The sequence below is a fragment of the Ostrea edulis genome, chromosome 6, assembly GCF_947568905.1.
Source record: "Ostrea edulis chromosome 6, xbOstEdul1.1, whole genome shotgun sequence".
In the NCBI taxonomy this organism is placed as follows: domain Eukaryota; kingdom Metazoa; phylum Mollusca; class Bivalvia; order Ostreida; family Ostreidae; genus Ostrea; species Ostrea edulis.
Window position 1 is genome coordinate 69,352,581 of NC_079169.1, and position 13,939 is coordinate 69,366,519.

Here is a 13,939-nt window from a genome sequence, read left to right on the forward strand (position 1 = left end):
TTTCTTCTGAGAACTAGTTAAGGTAATGTTTAACATGTTCTCTTCATGTTCAAGTTGAGAGTCCGTGATCATTTTGCATGTAAAATTAATTTGTTCTTTTTTGACGTGGTTAATAAGAACAAGTCACGTGCCCAATATATATTTCTCTTTGCTTAATTTTGTGATTTATTTTCAGTGGTGATAAAAACTTCTACAGGTAAGGTCAAAACTTAATTACTCTTGATTTCTTTATGTTAATTGAAAAATACAACGTTGTATTTTATAATTATATATATACAGTCAACATTTTCTAAAATATTCTTGGAGTGTTACAAATTATAGTTTACGATTTACGTCTCTAAAATAGTTTGAGATTATGCAAAAAAACAAAACAAAGAAAGAAAGAAAAAAAACCCAAAAAAACCCAAAAAAACAAAAAAAACCAAGTGGCAAATAAAGTGAACGATATCACAAATATCTGGAATTTATTGAATCCTGATGTCGTCATACATCCCATCGTACCTTCATCGCAATGTTACGAGGACACGATGATACCATGACAACGACACGATGACATAAAGGTACGATGGCGATGATTAATGTCTTACAATCGTGTCATCCTACTATCGTGTTGCGCGATAGAGCGAAATCTTAACCAGGCAGTTCCAGATTTCTAAACTACATTCGGTGTTAACCTTCAATGACATGCTTATTTATCTTTAAAAAAGTGATGACTATATTTTTTCGTAATTCTAACACTAATTTACTTTCGCTTGCATATTTCCTCACAAGATATTTAATTGTAATTAGTGATACACAGTGATTGACATACATTACATTGGCAGTCCCCGGATACAGTACATCCACCCTATAACTAGGATATTTAGACTTCGGTGACTTGGGGGGGGGGGGGGGGGTTACCACAGATTTGAAAGGAGGGGTACAGCAGACCATTCAAAGATGTAATAGATTGAGTTCCGTCAGAGCCAAAACTTTGCAGCATTGCAAGGAACATGAAGAAATCTTGGTCCTAATTTAGTGAATCTGGAAATCATTCCAATGTGCGTTTTACAATAAAAAAATAGTAGAAATAAATATATAAAACTGGGTCATTTTCATATTTTTGTTTAGTCACCAATCAAAGAGTTACTCCATCTAAATTAAAGTGTTTGGAAAAAAACATATGTTGTCATTTTACCGTTGACACATCTTATTCATATCCAGGTTCATCAACAACAACAAAATAAAATTCCTTAATTGCCAATACAGTATGTTTGAACAGAAATGCATGTAGTTTCCAAAAAATGTTAATTGCGGTTCCGTTGATTGCCATAAATCAAAATATAGAACGTCAATATAAAGGAGTGGATATTTAATTTATCACAGATATATGTATTAAAATGGATATACTGACATATTTCCTGGTTGCACAGTCTCTATCTATCCGACATTTTAAGAGAAAGCCGAATACACAATAATAAACTAGGAAAAGCTCTTTACTTTAATCGTTTTCAGTTACTGCTGAAGTAGAGGGATGGAAGAATGGTATTTGGCCTTGATAGTTGCTTGTGTGGTAACTCAAGCTAATGCACAGGGAATTGATGCCATAGTGAATGAGGCGGTCAACAGTGCCTTTGGGGGTGGAGCGGGTGGAACGGGTGGAGGAGCCCCACCCGCGGCAGGCTTTGGTCCGGCAGGGGCTGGCTTTATGGATCCAGCAGGGGCCGGACCGGCACCTGCTGTAGGACGAATTCCTACGAGTAAGTAGTCAAAGAAGTTGATTCATTTTAAAAAGGCCTTATTGCTTGTTTATTGTGATTTGTTTGTTAGGTGAACTGCACAAAATAGAAAGTTTTAAGTAATAATACGCGTTATATCTAAACCTAAGTTAAATATATCTGGGAAGTATATAGTTGGTGGATCTAGTACTTTTAATCATTCATTTTGTGACACACAAATATGTCATGTTTATACGGGGGGAGAGGCTGTTAGCAGACGCTCTTTTATTCCCATGAAGAAATGATCTCTGAATTTTTCTTTTTCTGTGTAATAAAAAATACATTACTTTGTTAACACAAAGCAAACAATTAGTACATAAGAATTGTTATTAATTCCTATGATGTCTTTTCACATAGTTACTTTCTAGGGTAAATCCCAAATGTTTTATAGGGGGATGTAAAACCGTGTATACCAGAAGTGAATTCACAAACTCCAAATTCTCTCTCGAAAGGAAGGTTCTTCTTAAATGTTTTATGTAGAAGTATTTATACAAGTTTTGACTTTTCTGGTTAAATGATTCGTGAACTCTGTTTTCAAATGTTAAAATACGATGTGATAAGGGGGAAAAAAATCTTCATTGCTTTGTGACTTTAGGTCGACTTTCCGGTGGCGGAGTGGCCCCCAGACCAGTAAGTGATCGGGGATCAGGAGCATCACGGGCACTGTCCAGATTCTCTCAGAGTAACGCGCCAGCTACCAATGCCCTCCTTAATGACAGGTCGATGAGGGCGTCAATGGCTTCAAGGAGAATAGCCGAAAAGTTTGTATCTATTTCAAAGCAAATTTACTACATTATTCACAAACAATAAAAAGGTAGGGTAATGCAGATTCCCCTTTGTTAGGACCCATGAATTGTACAGCACTTAAGGTCATAGGATGTCCAAGAATTTGGATGCATGAAAGGTGAAGATAACGAATAGTGGTCCCTTACAAGCAATACAAAATAGAGAGTTGAGCAAACACGGACCCCTGGACACACCAGAGGTGGGATCAGGTGCCTTGGAGGAGTAAGCATCCCCTGTCGGTGTTTACGTTTTCTATTATTTTATCAAACAACAATGTAAATCGGTCACTAATACATGGAAAGCACCAATAAAAAGACATGTCTGAAGGATTTGAATTTTTATTGTCTTTCCATTGAATTTTCAAGTAAAGATTTTGAATTGATGCAGAAATAAAGTTAAATAAACAACATTTCATTTCATGAAACATGAGTTCAATTATACTGTAACATTAAGAGTAATCCGTTGAGTTTCGGATTTATTAATGAAATATTGTTCTCTTTCCCGCCATGATTGTTCATTTTCTTCTATAACTTTATAGAATGGAAAATGTTTTAAATGCTCTCTGCCGCACACATCAAAATTCTCGCTACATGGGGCATTTCTCACAGATGGGTCCCTGATTTGCAGTTTATGGACACGTTCGTTATTCTTGGTTTGTTCTAAGTAGTTTTCATCACATCCTTCGCAAGTCATACAGAAAATTAAGTTTTTAGTTTTACAGATCATATTTGATCGAACTTCAAAAGTCACTCCGTTTTTAAATGTAATAAAATGTCTGATTTGTAAAAATGACAAGTTCCACATTATGGGTCTTCATATTTGGAGACGGTATATTTTTTGTTGTTGTAAAGTTAGCTTTGGAAAAGAGTTTCTTCAAATTGGTGGTTGTTTTCTGCAATAGATGATGCCCTTTAGTTAAATAATGTCCTTTAGATTTCTTGATTCTTAAAGTACTGGGAAACAATTTTCCGCTGTATTGAAGATGTTTTGATTTCTCGGATAAAATATGGGTGATGACAAAAGGGATTTCTGTGCGTACTGTTTCAGAATTCGTCTTTCTGTTAACTTTCCGTAACTGTAATTGGTTTGCTTCTCTGATAACTTCAGTTCTAAGATCACGGGGATATTTTTGGCGATGGAGATAATTACCGGTACTGAGTTGTAATATTTTAGTTCTAAGCTCTTCTTCGGTAATTATAATGCAAATTTTCCTGGCTAAGTTAAATGGTATGTAATGTTATTATTTTGCTTGATGATAAGCATGTCCGAAAAAAAGGAAGTTCCTTTTGGCTGGTTTCTATTGTAAACTTGATGTTTTCATGGTTAAGTAACAAATGAAATTCATCCAATTTTCTGTCTGGTGTTTCCCAGAAAATGAAGCATTCGTCTAAATAATGTTTCCATTAAGGTAATTCCACCCCTCTAATGCTCGCAAGGGATGCTATAGCTGTTTTTGGAGGGCATTATAACTGTTTCCGGTGTGATTCAACAGTTTTCTGGGTAAACGGTGAAAAATATAAAATTTGTGACATATCACGAACACTAATACAAAAATGTTATATAATATTTTAGTACAGGGGGTACCGCGGCAGCTTTCCAGAGCGCAGCGCAAAGTCCAGAAATTGCTGCCAGTTTTCAACGAGCATTTGGCCGATACTGTTTTGAGATCCCTCGATGTAATCCTTGGGATCCATACCGAAGGACAGACGGACAATGTAACAATTTGGATGAACCTTTACTTGGGTCGGCGTTGACACCACAACAGCGTATCTTACCGGCAGCTTATGACAACTGTAAGTACTCTCTAATAGTTCATCGGAAACATTTTCTGAATTCAAGATTTTTAAAGTTCTAGATATATGTGTTTTACTTCAGAGAATTCGGAATTCTGGACAGTTGTAGTTCATAAATGCAGATTATTTAGTACATGTATATATTTTTATATAAGACCACTATTTATATGGTTCATCTTCTTTAATGTTTTTGTTTGTTAAGATAAATAAACTCAGAATATACATTATTGACTTTGATGTATTTGCTCATAATCAACAAATAAATCTTCTTCCACCCAAAGACTAATTAGAAGGTTTCAAGGATAACCAAATTTGATGGTTGTCACAATAGCCAACACATCATTTAATGCATTCAACAATGAACACCTGTATACATGCTTACTTAACAAGAGGCCTATGGGCCACATCACTCACCTGAGTCAGCTTGTCCCTGCTATTTCTTCAGCTGTTATGATTTTTGAAAGTATTTTTTCAATCTTTATTCCCATGAAAGATTTTGACCCCGTATTGTGGCCACAACGCAGCCCTAAAGGGTCCAACAATCAATTACAATCATACATGTACGCGTGCTCGATAAAAAGCTTCAAAATCATACGAATATGTAATTTTCGACTGAAACAATTCTGTATTTGTACCCAGGCCTGGTACAGCAGATTTATTTATTTGATAGAAAACGAAGAACAAATTACGAATGTCATTGGATTTCACTTTGAATTGTTTTCAGCCTTCGATGCCACTTAAGTCCGTTCTGAAAATTATATTTGAATTCGTTGCTGTCATTAATGCCCTTAAATCCGTTTTGAACATCGAAACAGAATTCGTTGCAGTCATTAAATCCCCTACGCGGTTACGTTAAGGCAACTCATAAATAAATCCGCAGAACAGGGTGACGTCATAATTGAATGTGAATTACTGAGAAATTATCGATATTATGAAGGGATGTAAATTCATTCACTGACAATTTTGTTCAACGGAAGAAATAGTCCATTTAGCATATCCATAATATTTTCCTTTATCGAACTGTAAAAAGTATAACCCAACGCTGCATACATACAAGTCTCGTCCTACACCGTGTGAATGTAATGAAGGAAGACGTGACGATAAGCAACAGTTATCAATTTCGTAAATTCTGTAACACGGAGATCTGAACATATTAGAGGTGTGACCAGGTGTCTAGGAGGAGTAAGCATCCCATGTCGATCGGTCATACCGCCATAAGCCCTACATGAAAGGCGAAGATAACGAACAGTGATCAATCTCATAACTCCTATATAAGCAATATAAAATAGATAGTCGGACAAACACGGACCCCTGGACACACCAGAGGTGGGATCAGGTGCCTAGGAGGAGTAAATTTATATATGTATATTTTGATCAGGTAAACAGAGTAATCTTTATTTTAAACCAGTATGCAAAGAACAGCCTAACAATTGGTATTACGCATCTCAGACAGTATTTGACCCAGTTATACATGCTACTTGTATTTGCGAATTATATGATTAAAACGAACATAGAATTTGCAAAATGCTAACGTAAATGAAATTGCTGCTAGAATTTTCTGTTAAGAATTACAAAGAAAACTATCAAACACCAGTGTAACGTGTAAATATGAGATGGTTTCGTGTTGAAATGTTTGATAATCATTTCTTAATACTGAAGGCAGTAGGTTTCTAGAAGCAATTTTGATAAACTTTTGAGTGTTTTGTCATTATTATCGTCAATTAGATCAAAGTTTAAACCCGGGGGTCGTGTTACGCTTTTTCATTTCTATGGAAGCACATTCAAGAGATATTGATAACAACCTTGTGATGACGTCATACAGACCCGTATATTCGTCACCTTGTTGTGATACAAAACCTAAACATACAAAATCGCTTTAAAAGGTTAAGTAGTTTCCTCCCTTTGTTAAGGAGAATTTTAAAAATGATATGCAATTTACATGCAGAAATGAGGTATAACCTGTCTTGACAGCGCTGCGTAGAATCCGTTTTGTACATGTGCAGTCACTGACGGCATTACGGAGTCCGTTTTTCAAAATCAATTTTTGTTACAGTTATCGATCTCCCTAGAGTCCGTTCTGTAGTCCCCTTTCGACGTCTCCCCAGTGCCAGAACAGTCAGTAACAACATTCTTCAGTACACTATGGGGGGTATGACACCTGTCAGCTCTACTCATTCGATGTATCTCACTCATCACGGACAGTTTATTGACCATGATGTCATCGCCACGCCCAGTGAAATGGGTAAATATTGCAATCTAAACAACCTTTGCGTTTTGTTTATAGATTCTTTTTGTGATACATAGTGCTTCAACATACATGTACCAGTATTACAGAAATTTTATAGAAGTGAATAGTATTTCAAAATCGACTTGATCTATATGTAAAGGGAAATAGATTAGATGAATTTACTAGCCCTTTTAATATACATGTATCAGATGAATCGTAAGACGGGTTTTTAACTGTACTATACCGGGTACTTCAATTCCTAGATTTCAGAAATTGGTGACGGGAAATAAAGCAAAAACCCTTCTCATACTAATTTTCTTTTATTTGCAAAACTTTGAATGTAGAGTACTTATGACAAAAATGATTTTAATAAAATCTATCTAATAATATTTTTTAAGTTACTTAAAATATTGCTAGAGCACCTGAGTGATAGTGAGCAAGGTATTTAGAACGGATAGTTTGCATTTGAATTGTCAAAATGTTGACGCCCTCGGTGTGGATATATTTCAGCTGGAACCATGCAGAACCCTCAATCGATTGGCGACTGTTGTTTCCCCAAGTAAGAGGTTTTAAAGTACATTAAATTCTTCAGTCATATACTTCTCTTGGCTACAATATATGTTAAAACAAATGTAACAGATTTGTGTTGGTAATTACAACAACGCTATTGGTTCGTTTTCAACAAAACAGTCTCTTTATTATGGATCAATAAGAATAAGAAAACCCTGTAAGAAATATTAAATATTTGGCGTATAATTATGACTATAGATATTATCATCAAAAGGAGATAATTCAATTACATGAACTTTACAAATTCAAATTTCCCACTTCTTTAATGAAAATGTATTCATCATAAAATATTTACAATAATTATCCTTATAGGTATATGAACATAATTGATTATTGAAATATATAAAATCACAACATGCATACCATTCAATGGGAATGAGTCATGGAACTCGCAGTATACACAAACACACACTGACAGGCTGATATCTACAAATCAATAATTAGCAACTTTGTATATATCTACTAGGCTTAAGACAAAAAGTTTACTTTAAAAGATGAAACAGTGAGACATCATGAATGAACTATTTAGACAAAACTTTATAGTCAAAGTCTCACTCTCACTAATCATTTAGTCCAGGAAAAGTGATTTAAGGAATTAAGTGCATAATGACAGGTTTAACATTTAATAGAGAATTTAGATAATATATTAAACATTAGTATCAAAGAATTACTTACCACGCAAATGGAAATTACTGTCACAGTCTAAGGTCTGAATAAAATAAACTCAATACTGTTGACCAAACTCAAAATCTGTCCAACACATTCAGAAGCTAGATAAGGTATGAACCAAAAACACAAAAGAATTCAAAAAACTTTTGGTGGGAAACACAAGAACCAACCAAAAAGCATACTACAAACTAAAACACCAATGGAATTAAAAGATACAAAATGACCATGACCAGAGTATAATTAGAGCCCTGAGGCTAACTCTGTACCTTTCTAGAAAACGACCATTCAAAAATCAATACACTGAACTACAGGTTGGTTGAATAAATCTAGTTTTCATCTGTAGAAATGTAATGCAAAAAAATAATTATATATACACACACACACACACACACATATATATATATATATATATATATATATATATATATATATATATATATATACATACAGTACCAATTGCTTCAATAAATGCACATGCAATATGTATTACTATGTATATGTGCATAATATATAAAACGCGAGTCTGTCACACAAACAATCAAGACAAATCTAACAATGGTTCAAGTTCAATGGGGCACGTATGTTACTTTATCTGACCCAGTATACGAGTAGTGTCTGACCCAGTATACGAGTAGTGTCTGACCCAGTATACGAGTAGTGTCTGACCCAGTATACGAGTAGTGTCTGACCCAGTATACGAGTAGTGTCTGACCCAGTATACGAGTAGTGTCTGACCCAGTATACGAGTAGTGTCTGACCCAGTATACGAGTAGTGGCCTGTAGTGTCTGACCCAGTATACGAGTAGTGTCTGACCCAGTATACGAGTAGTGGCCTGTAGTGTCTGACCCAGTATACGAGTAGTGGCCTGTAGTGTCTGACCCAGTATACGAGTAGTGTCTGACCCAGTATACGAGTAGTGTCTGACCCAGTATACGAGTAGTGGCCTGTAGTGTCTGACCCAGTATACGAGTAGTGTCTGACCCAGTATACGAGTAGTGGCCTGTAGTGTCTGACCCAGTATACGAGTAGTGGCCTGTAGTGTCTGACCCAGTATACGAGTAGTGGCTTGTAGTGTCTGACCCAGTATACGAGTAGTGGCTTGTAGTGTCTGACCCAGTATACGAGTAGTGGCTTGTAGTGTCTGACCCAGTATACGAGTAGTGGCTTGTAGTGTCTGACCCAGTATACGAGTAGTGTCTGACCCAGTATACGAGTAGTGGCTTGTAGTGTCTGACCCAGTATACGAGTAGTGGCTTGTAGTGTCTGACCCAGTATACGAGTAGTGGCTTGTAGTGTCTGACCCAGTATACGAGTAGTGGCTTGTAGTGTCTGACCCAGTATACGAGTAGTGGCCTGTAGTGTCTGACCCAGTATATGAGTAGTGGCCTGTAGTGTCTGACCCAGTATACGAGTAGTGGCCTGTAGTGTCTGACCCAGTATACGAGTAGTGGCCTGTAGTGTCTGACCCAGTATACGAGTAGTGGCTTGTAGTGTCTGACCCAGTATACGAGTAGTGGCTTGTAGTGTCTGACCCAGTATACGAGTAGTGTCTGACCCAGTATACGAGTAGTGGCTTGTAGTGTCTGACCCAGTATACGAGTAGTGGCTTGTAGTGTCTGACCCATTATACGAGTAGTGGCTTGTAGTGTCTGACCCAGTATACGAGTAGTGGCTTGTAGTGTCTGACCCAGTATACGAGTAGTGGCTTGTAGTGTCTGACCCAGTATACGAGTAGTGGCTTGTAGTGTCTGACCCAGTATACGAGTAGTGGCCTGTAGTGTCTGACCCAGTATACGAGGAGTGGCCTGTAGTGTCTGACCCAGTATACGAGTAGTGGCTTGTAGTGTCTGACCCAGTATACGAGTAGTGGCTTGTAGTGTCTGACCCAGTATACGAGTAGTGGCTTGTAGTGTCTGACCCAGTATACGAGTAGTGGCTTGTAGTGTCTGACCCAGTATACGAGTAGTGTCTGACCCAGTATACGAGTAGTGGCTTGTAGTGTCTGACCCAGTATACGAGTAGTGGCTTGTAGTGTCTGACCCAGTATACGAGTAGTGGCTTGTAGTGTCTGACCAAGTATACGAGTAGTGGCTTGTAGTGTCTGACCCAGTATACGAGTAGTGGCCTGTAGTGTCTGACCCAGTATACGAGTAGTGGCCTGTAGTGTCTGACCCAGTATACGAGTAGTGGCCTGTAGTGTCTGACCCAGTATACGAGTAGTGGCCTGTAGTGTCTGACCCAGTATACGAGTAGTGGCTTGTAGTGTCTGACCCAGTATACGAGTAGTGGCTTGTAGTGTCTGACCCAGTATACGAGTAGTGTCTGACCCAGTATACGAGTAGTGGCTTGTAGTGTCTGACCCAGTATACGAGTAGTGGCTTGTAGTGTCTGACCCAGTATACGAGTAGTGGCTTGTAGTGTCTGACCCAGTATACGAGTAGTGGCTTGTAGTGTCTGACCCAGTATACGAGTAGTGGCTTGTAGTGTCTGACCCAGTATACGAGTAGTGGCTTGTAGTGTCTGACCCAGTATACGAGTAGTGTCTGACCCAGTATACGAGTAGTGTCTGACCCAGTATACGAGTAGTGTCTGACCCAGTATACGAGTAGTGTCTGACCCAGTATACGAGTAGTGTCTGACCCAGTATACGAGTAGTGTCTGACCCAGTATACGAGTAGTGTCTGACCCAGTATACGAGTAGTGTCTGACCCAGTATACGAGTAGTGGCCTGTAGTGTCTGACCCAGTATACGAGTAGTGTCTGACCCAGTATACGAGTAGTGGCCTGTAGTGTCTGACCCAGTATACGAGTAGTGGCCTGTAGTGTCTGACCCAGTATACGAGTAGTGTCTGACCCAGTATACGAGTAGTGTCTGACCCAGTATACGAGTAGTGGCCTGTAGTGTCTGACCCAGTATACGAGTAGTGTCTGACCCAGTATACGAGTAGTGGCCTGTAGTGTCTGACCCAGTATACGAGTAGTGGCCTGTAGTGTCTGACCCAGTATACGAGTAGTGGCCTGTAGTGTTTGACCCAGTATACGAGTAGTGGCTTGTAGTGTCTGACCCAGTATACGAGTAGTGGCTTGTAGTGTCTGACCCAGTATACGAGTAGTGGCTTGTAGTGTCTGACCCAGTATACGAGTAGTGGCTTGTAGTGTCTGACCCAGTATACGAGTAGTGTCTGACCCAGTATACGAGTAGTGGCTTGTAGTGTCTGACCCAGTATACGAGTAGTGGCTTGTAGTGTCTGACCCAGTATACGAGTAGTGGCTTGTAGTGTCTGACCCAGTATACGAGTAGTGGCTTGTAGTGTCTGACCCAGTATACGAGTAGTGGCCTGTAGTGTCTGACCCAGTATATGAGTAGTGGCCTGTAGTGTCTGACCCAGTATACGAGTAGTGGCCTGTAGTGTCTGACCCAGTATACGAGTAGTGGCCTGTAGTGTCTGACCCAGTATACGAGTAGTGGCTTGTAGTGTCTGACCCAGTATACGAGTAGTGGCTTGTAGTGTCTGACCCAGTATACGAGTAGTGTCTGACCCAGTATACGAGTAGTGGCTTGTAGTGTCTGACCCAGTATACGAGTAGTGGCTTGTAGTGTCTGACCCATTATACGAGTAGTGGCTTGTAGTGTCTGACCCAGTATACGAGTAGTGGCTTGTAGTGTCTGACCCAGTATACGAGTAGTGGCTTGTAGTGTCTGACCCAGTATACGAGTAGTGGCTTGTAGTGTCTGACCCAGTATACGAGTAGTGGCCTGTAGTGTCTGACCCAGTATACGAGGAGTGGCCTGTAGTGTCTGACCCAGTATACGAGTAGTGGCTTGTAGTGTCTGACCCAGTATACGAGTAGTGGCTTGTAGTGTCTGACCCAGTATACGAGTAGTGGCTTGTAGTGTCTGACCCAGTATACGAGTAGTGGCTTGTAGTGTCTGACCCAGTATACGAGTAGTGTCTGACCCAGTATACGAGTAGTGGCTTGTAGTGTCTGACCCAGTATACGAGTAGTGGCTTGTAGTGTCTGACCCAGTATACGAGTAGTGGCTTGTAGTGTCTGACCAAGTATACGAGTAGTGGCTTGTAGTGTCTGACCCAGTATACGAGTAGTGGCTTGTAGTGTCTGACCCAGTATACGAGTAGTGGCTTGTAGTGTCTGACCCAGTATACGAGTAGTGTCTGACCCAGTATACGAGTAGTGTCTGACCCAGTATACGAGTAGTGTCTGACCCAGTATACGAGTAGTGTCTGACCCAGTATACGAGTAGTGTCTGACCCAGTATACGAGTAGTGGCCTGTAGTGTCTGACCCAGTATACGAGTAGTGGCCTGTAGTGTCTGACCCAGTATACGAGTAGTGGCTTGTAGTGTCTGACCCAGTATACGAGTAGTGGCCTGTAGTGTCTGACCCAGTATACGAGTAGTGGCTTGTAGTGTCTGACCCAGTATACGAGTAGTGGCTTGTAGTGTCTGACCCAGTATACGAGTAGTGGCTTGTAGTGTCTGACCCAGTATACGAGTAGTGGCCTGTAGTGTCTGACCCAGTATACGAGTAGTGTCTGACCCAGTATACGAGTAGTGGCTTGTAGTGTCTGACCCAGTATACGAGTAGTGGCCTGTAGTGTCTGACCCAGTATACGAGTAGTGGCTTGTAGTGTCTGACCCAGTATACGAGTAGTGGCTTGTAGTGTCTGACCCAGTATACGAGTAGTGGCTTGTAGTGTCTGACCCAGTATACGAGTAGTGGCCTGTAGTGTCTGACCCAGTATACGAGTAGTGTCTGACCCAGTATACGAGTAGTGGCTTGTAGTGTCTGACCCAGTATACGAGTAGTGGCCTGTAGTGTCTGACCCAGTATACGAGTAGTGGCCTGTAGTGTCTGACCCAGTATACGAGTAGTGGCCTGTAGTGTCTGACCCAGTATACGAGTAGTGGCTTGTAGTGTCTGACCCAGTATACGAGTAGTGGCTTGTAGTGTCTGACCCAGTATACGAGTAGTGTCTGACCCAGTATACGAGTAGTGGCTTGTAGTGTCTGACCCAGTATACGAGTAGTGGCTTGTAGTGTCTGACCCAGTATACGAGTAGTGGCCTGTAGTGTCTGACCCAGTATACGAGTAGTGGCTTGTAGTGTCTGACCCAGTATACGAGTAGTGGCTTGTAGTGTCTGACCCAGTATACGAGTAGTGGCTTGTAGTGTCTGACCCAGTATACGAGTAGTGGCTTGTAGTGTCTGACCCAGTATACGAGTAGTGGCTTGTAGTGTCTGACCCAGTATACGAGTAGTGTCTGACCCAGTATACGAGTAGTGTCTGACCCAGTATACGAGTAGTGTCTGACCCAGTATACGAGTAGTGTCTGACCCAGTATACGAGTAGTGGCCTGTAGTGTCTGACCCAGTATACGAGTAGTGGCCTGTAGTGTCTGACCCAGTATACGAGTAGTGGCTTGTAGTGTCTGACCCAGTATACGAGTAGTGGCCTGTAGTGTCTGACCCAGTATACGAGTAGTGGCTTGTAGTGTCTGACCCAGTATACGAGTAGTGGCTTGTAGTGTCTGACCCAGTATACGAGTAGTGGCTTGTAGTGTCTGACCCAGTATACGAGTAGTGGCCTGTAGTGTCTGACCCAGTATACGAGTAGTGTCTGACCCAGTATACGAGTAGTGGCTTGTAGTGTCTGACCCAGTATACGAGTAGTGGCCTGTAGTGTCTGACCCAGTATACGAGTAGTGGCTTGTAGTGTCTCACCCAGTATACGAGTAGTGGCTTGTAGTGTCTGACCCAGTATACGAGTAGTGGCTTGTAGTGTCTGACCCAGTATACGAGTAGTGGCCTGTAGTGTCTGACCCAGTATACGAGTAGTGTCTGACCCAGTATACGAGTAGTGGCTTGTAGTGTCTGACCCAGTATACGAGTAGTGGCCTGTAGTGTCTGACCCAGTATACGAGTAGTGTCTGACCCAGTATACGAGTAGTGGCTTGTAGTGTCTGACCCAGTATACGAGTAGTGGCCTGTAGTGTCTGACCCAGTATACGAGTAGTGTCTGACCCAGTATACGAGTAGTGTCTGACCCAGTATACGAGTAGTGTCTGACCCAGTATACGAGTAGTGGCTTGTAGTGTCTGACCCAGTATACGAGTA

General features: G+C 40.4%; 1 protein-coding gene and 1 long non-coding RNA gene across 3 annotated transcripts in view; one reads left to right on the forward strand and one right to left on the reverse strand.

Moving 5' to 3' along the window:
• The window catches only part of LOC125648476 (peroxidase-like protein), a 20,952-nt gene continuing 7,013 nt past the window's right edge, over positions 1 to 13,939 (forward strand). The window contains exons 1-7 of one of the 2 annotated variants that reach the window (XM_056140633.1): positions 1 to 22; positions 176 to 196; positions 1,495 to 1,739; positions 2,353 to 2,518; positions 4,116 to 4,336; positions 6,390 to 6,578; positions 7,074 to 7,122. In XM_056140633.1, coding sequence (XP_055996608.1) covers positions 1,514 to 1,739; positions 2,353 to 2,518; positions 4,116 to 4,336; positions 6,390 to 6,578; positions 7,074 to 7,122 — 851 coding nt within the window. In that variant the 5' untranslated portion in view covers positions 1 to 22; positions 176 to 196; positions 1,495 to 1,513. Of the gene's footprint in view, positions 37 to 175; positions 197 to 1,494; positions 1,740 to 2,352; positions 2,519 to 4,115; positions 4,337 to 6,389; positions 6,579 to 7,073; positions 7,123 to 13,939 lie in introns of both variants that reach the window. The other variant, XM_056140632.1, reaches the window with a different exon arrangement.
• The window catches only part of LOC125648481 (uncharacterized), an 11,862-nt gene continuing 4,793 nt past the window's right edge, over positions 6,871 to 13,939 (reverse strand). Inside the window, exons 3-4 of the long non-coding RNA XR_007360314.2 lie at positions 7,497 to 7,559; positions 6,871 to 7,172 (exon numbers count right to left, since the gene is read on the reverse strand). This is a non-coding gene — a long non-coding RNA (uncharacterized LOC125648481). The remainder of the gene's footprint in view (positions 7,173 to 7,496; positions 7,560 to 13,939) is intronic.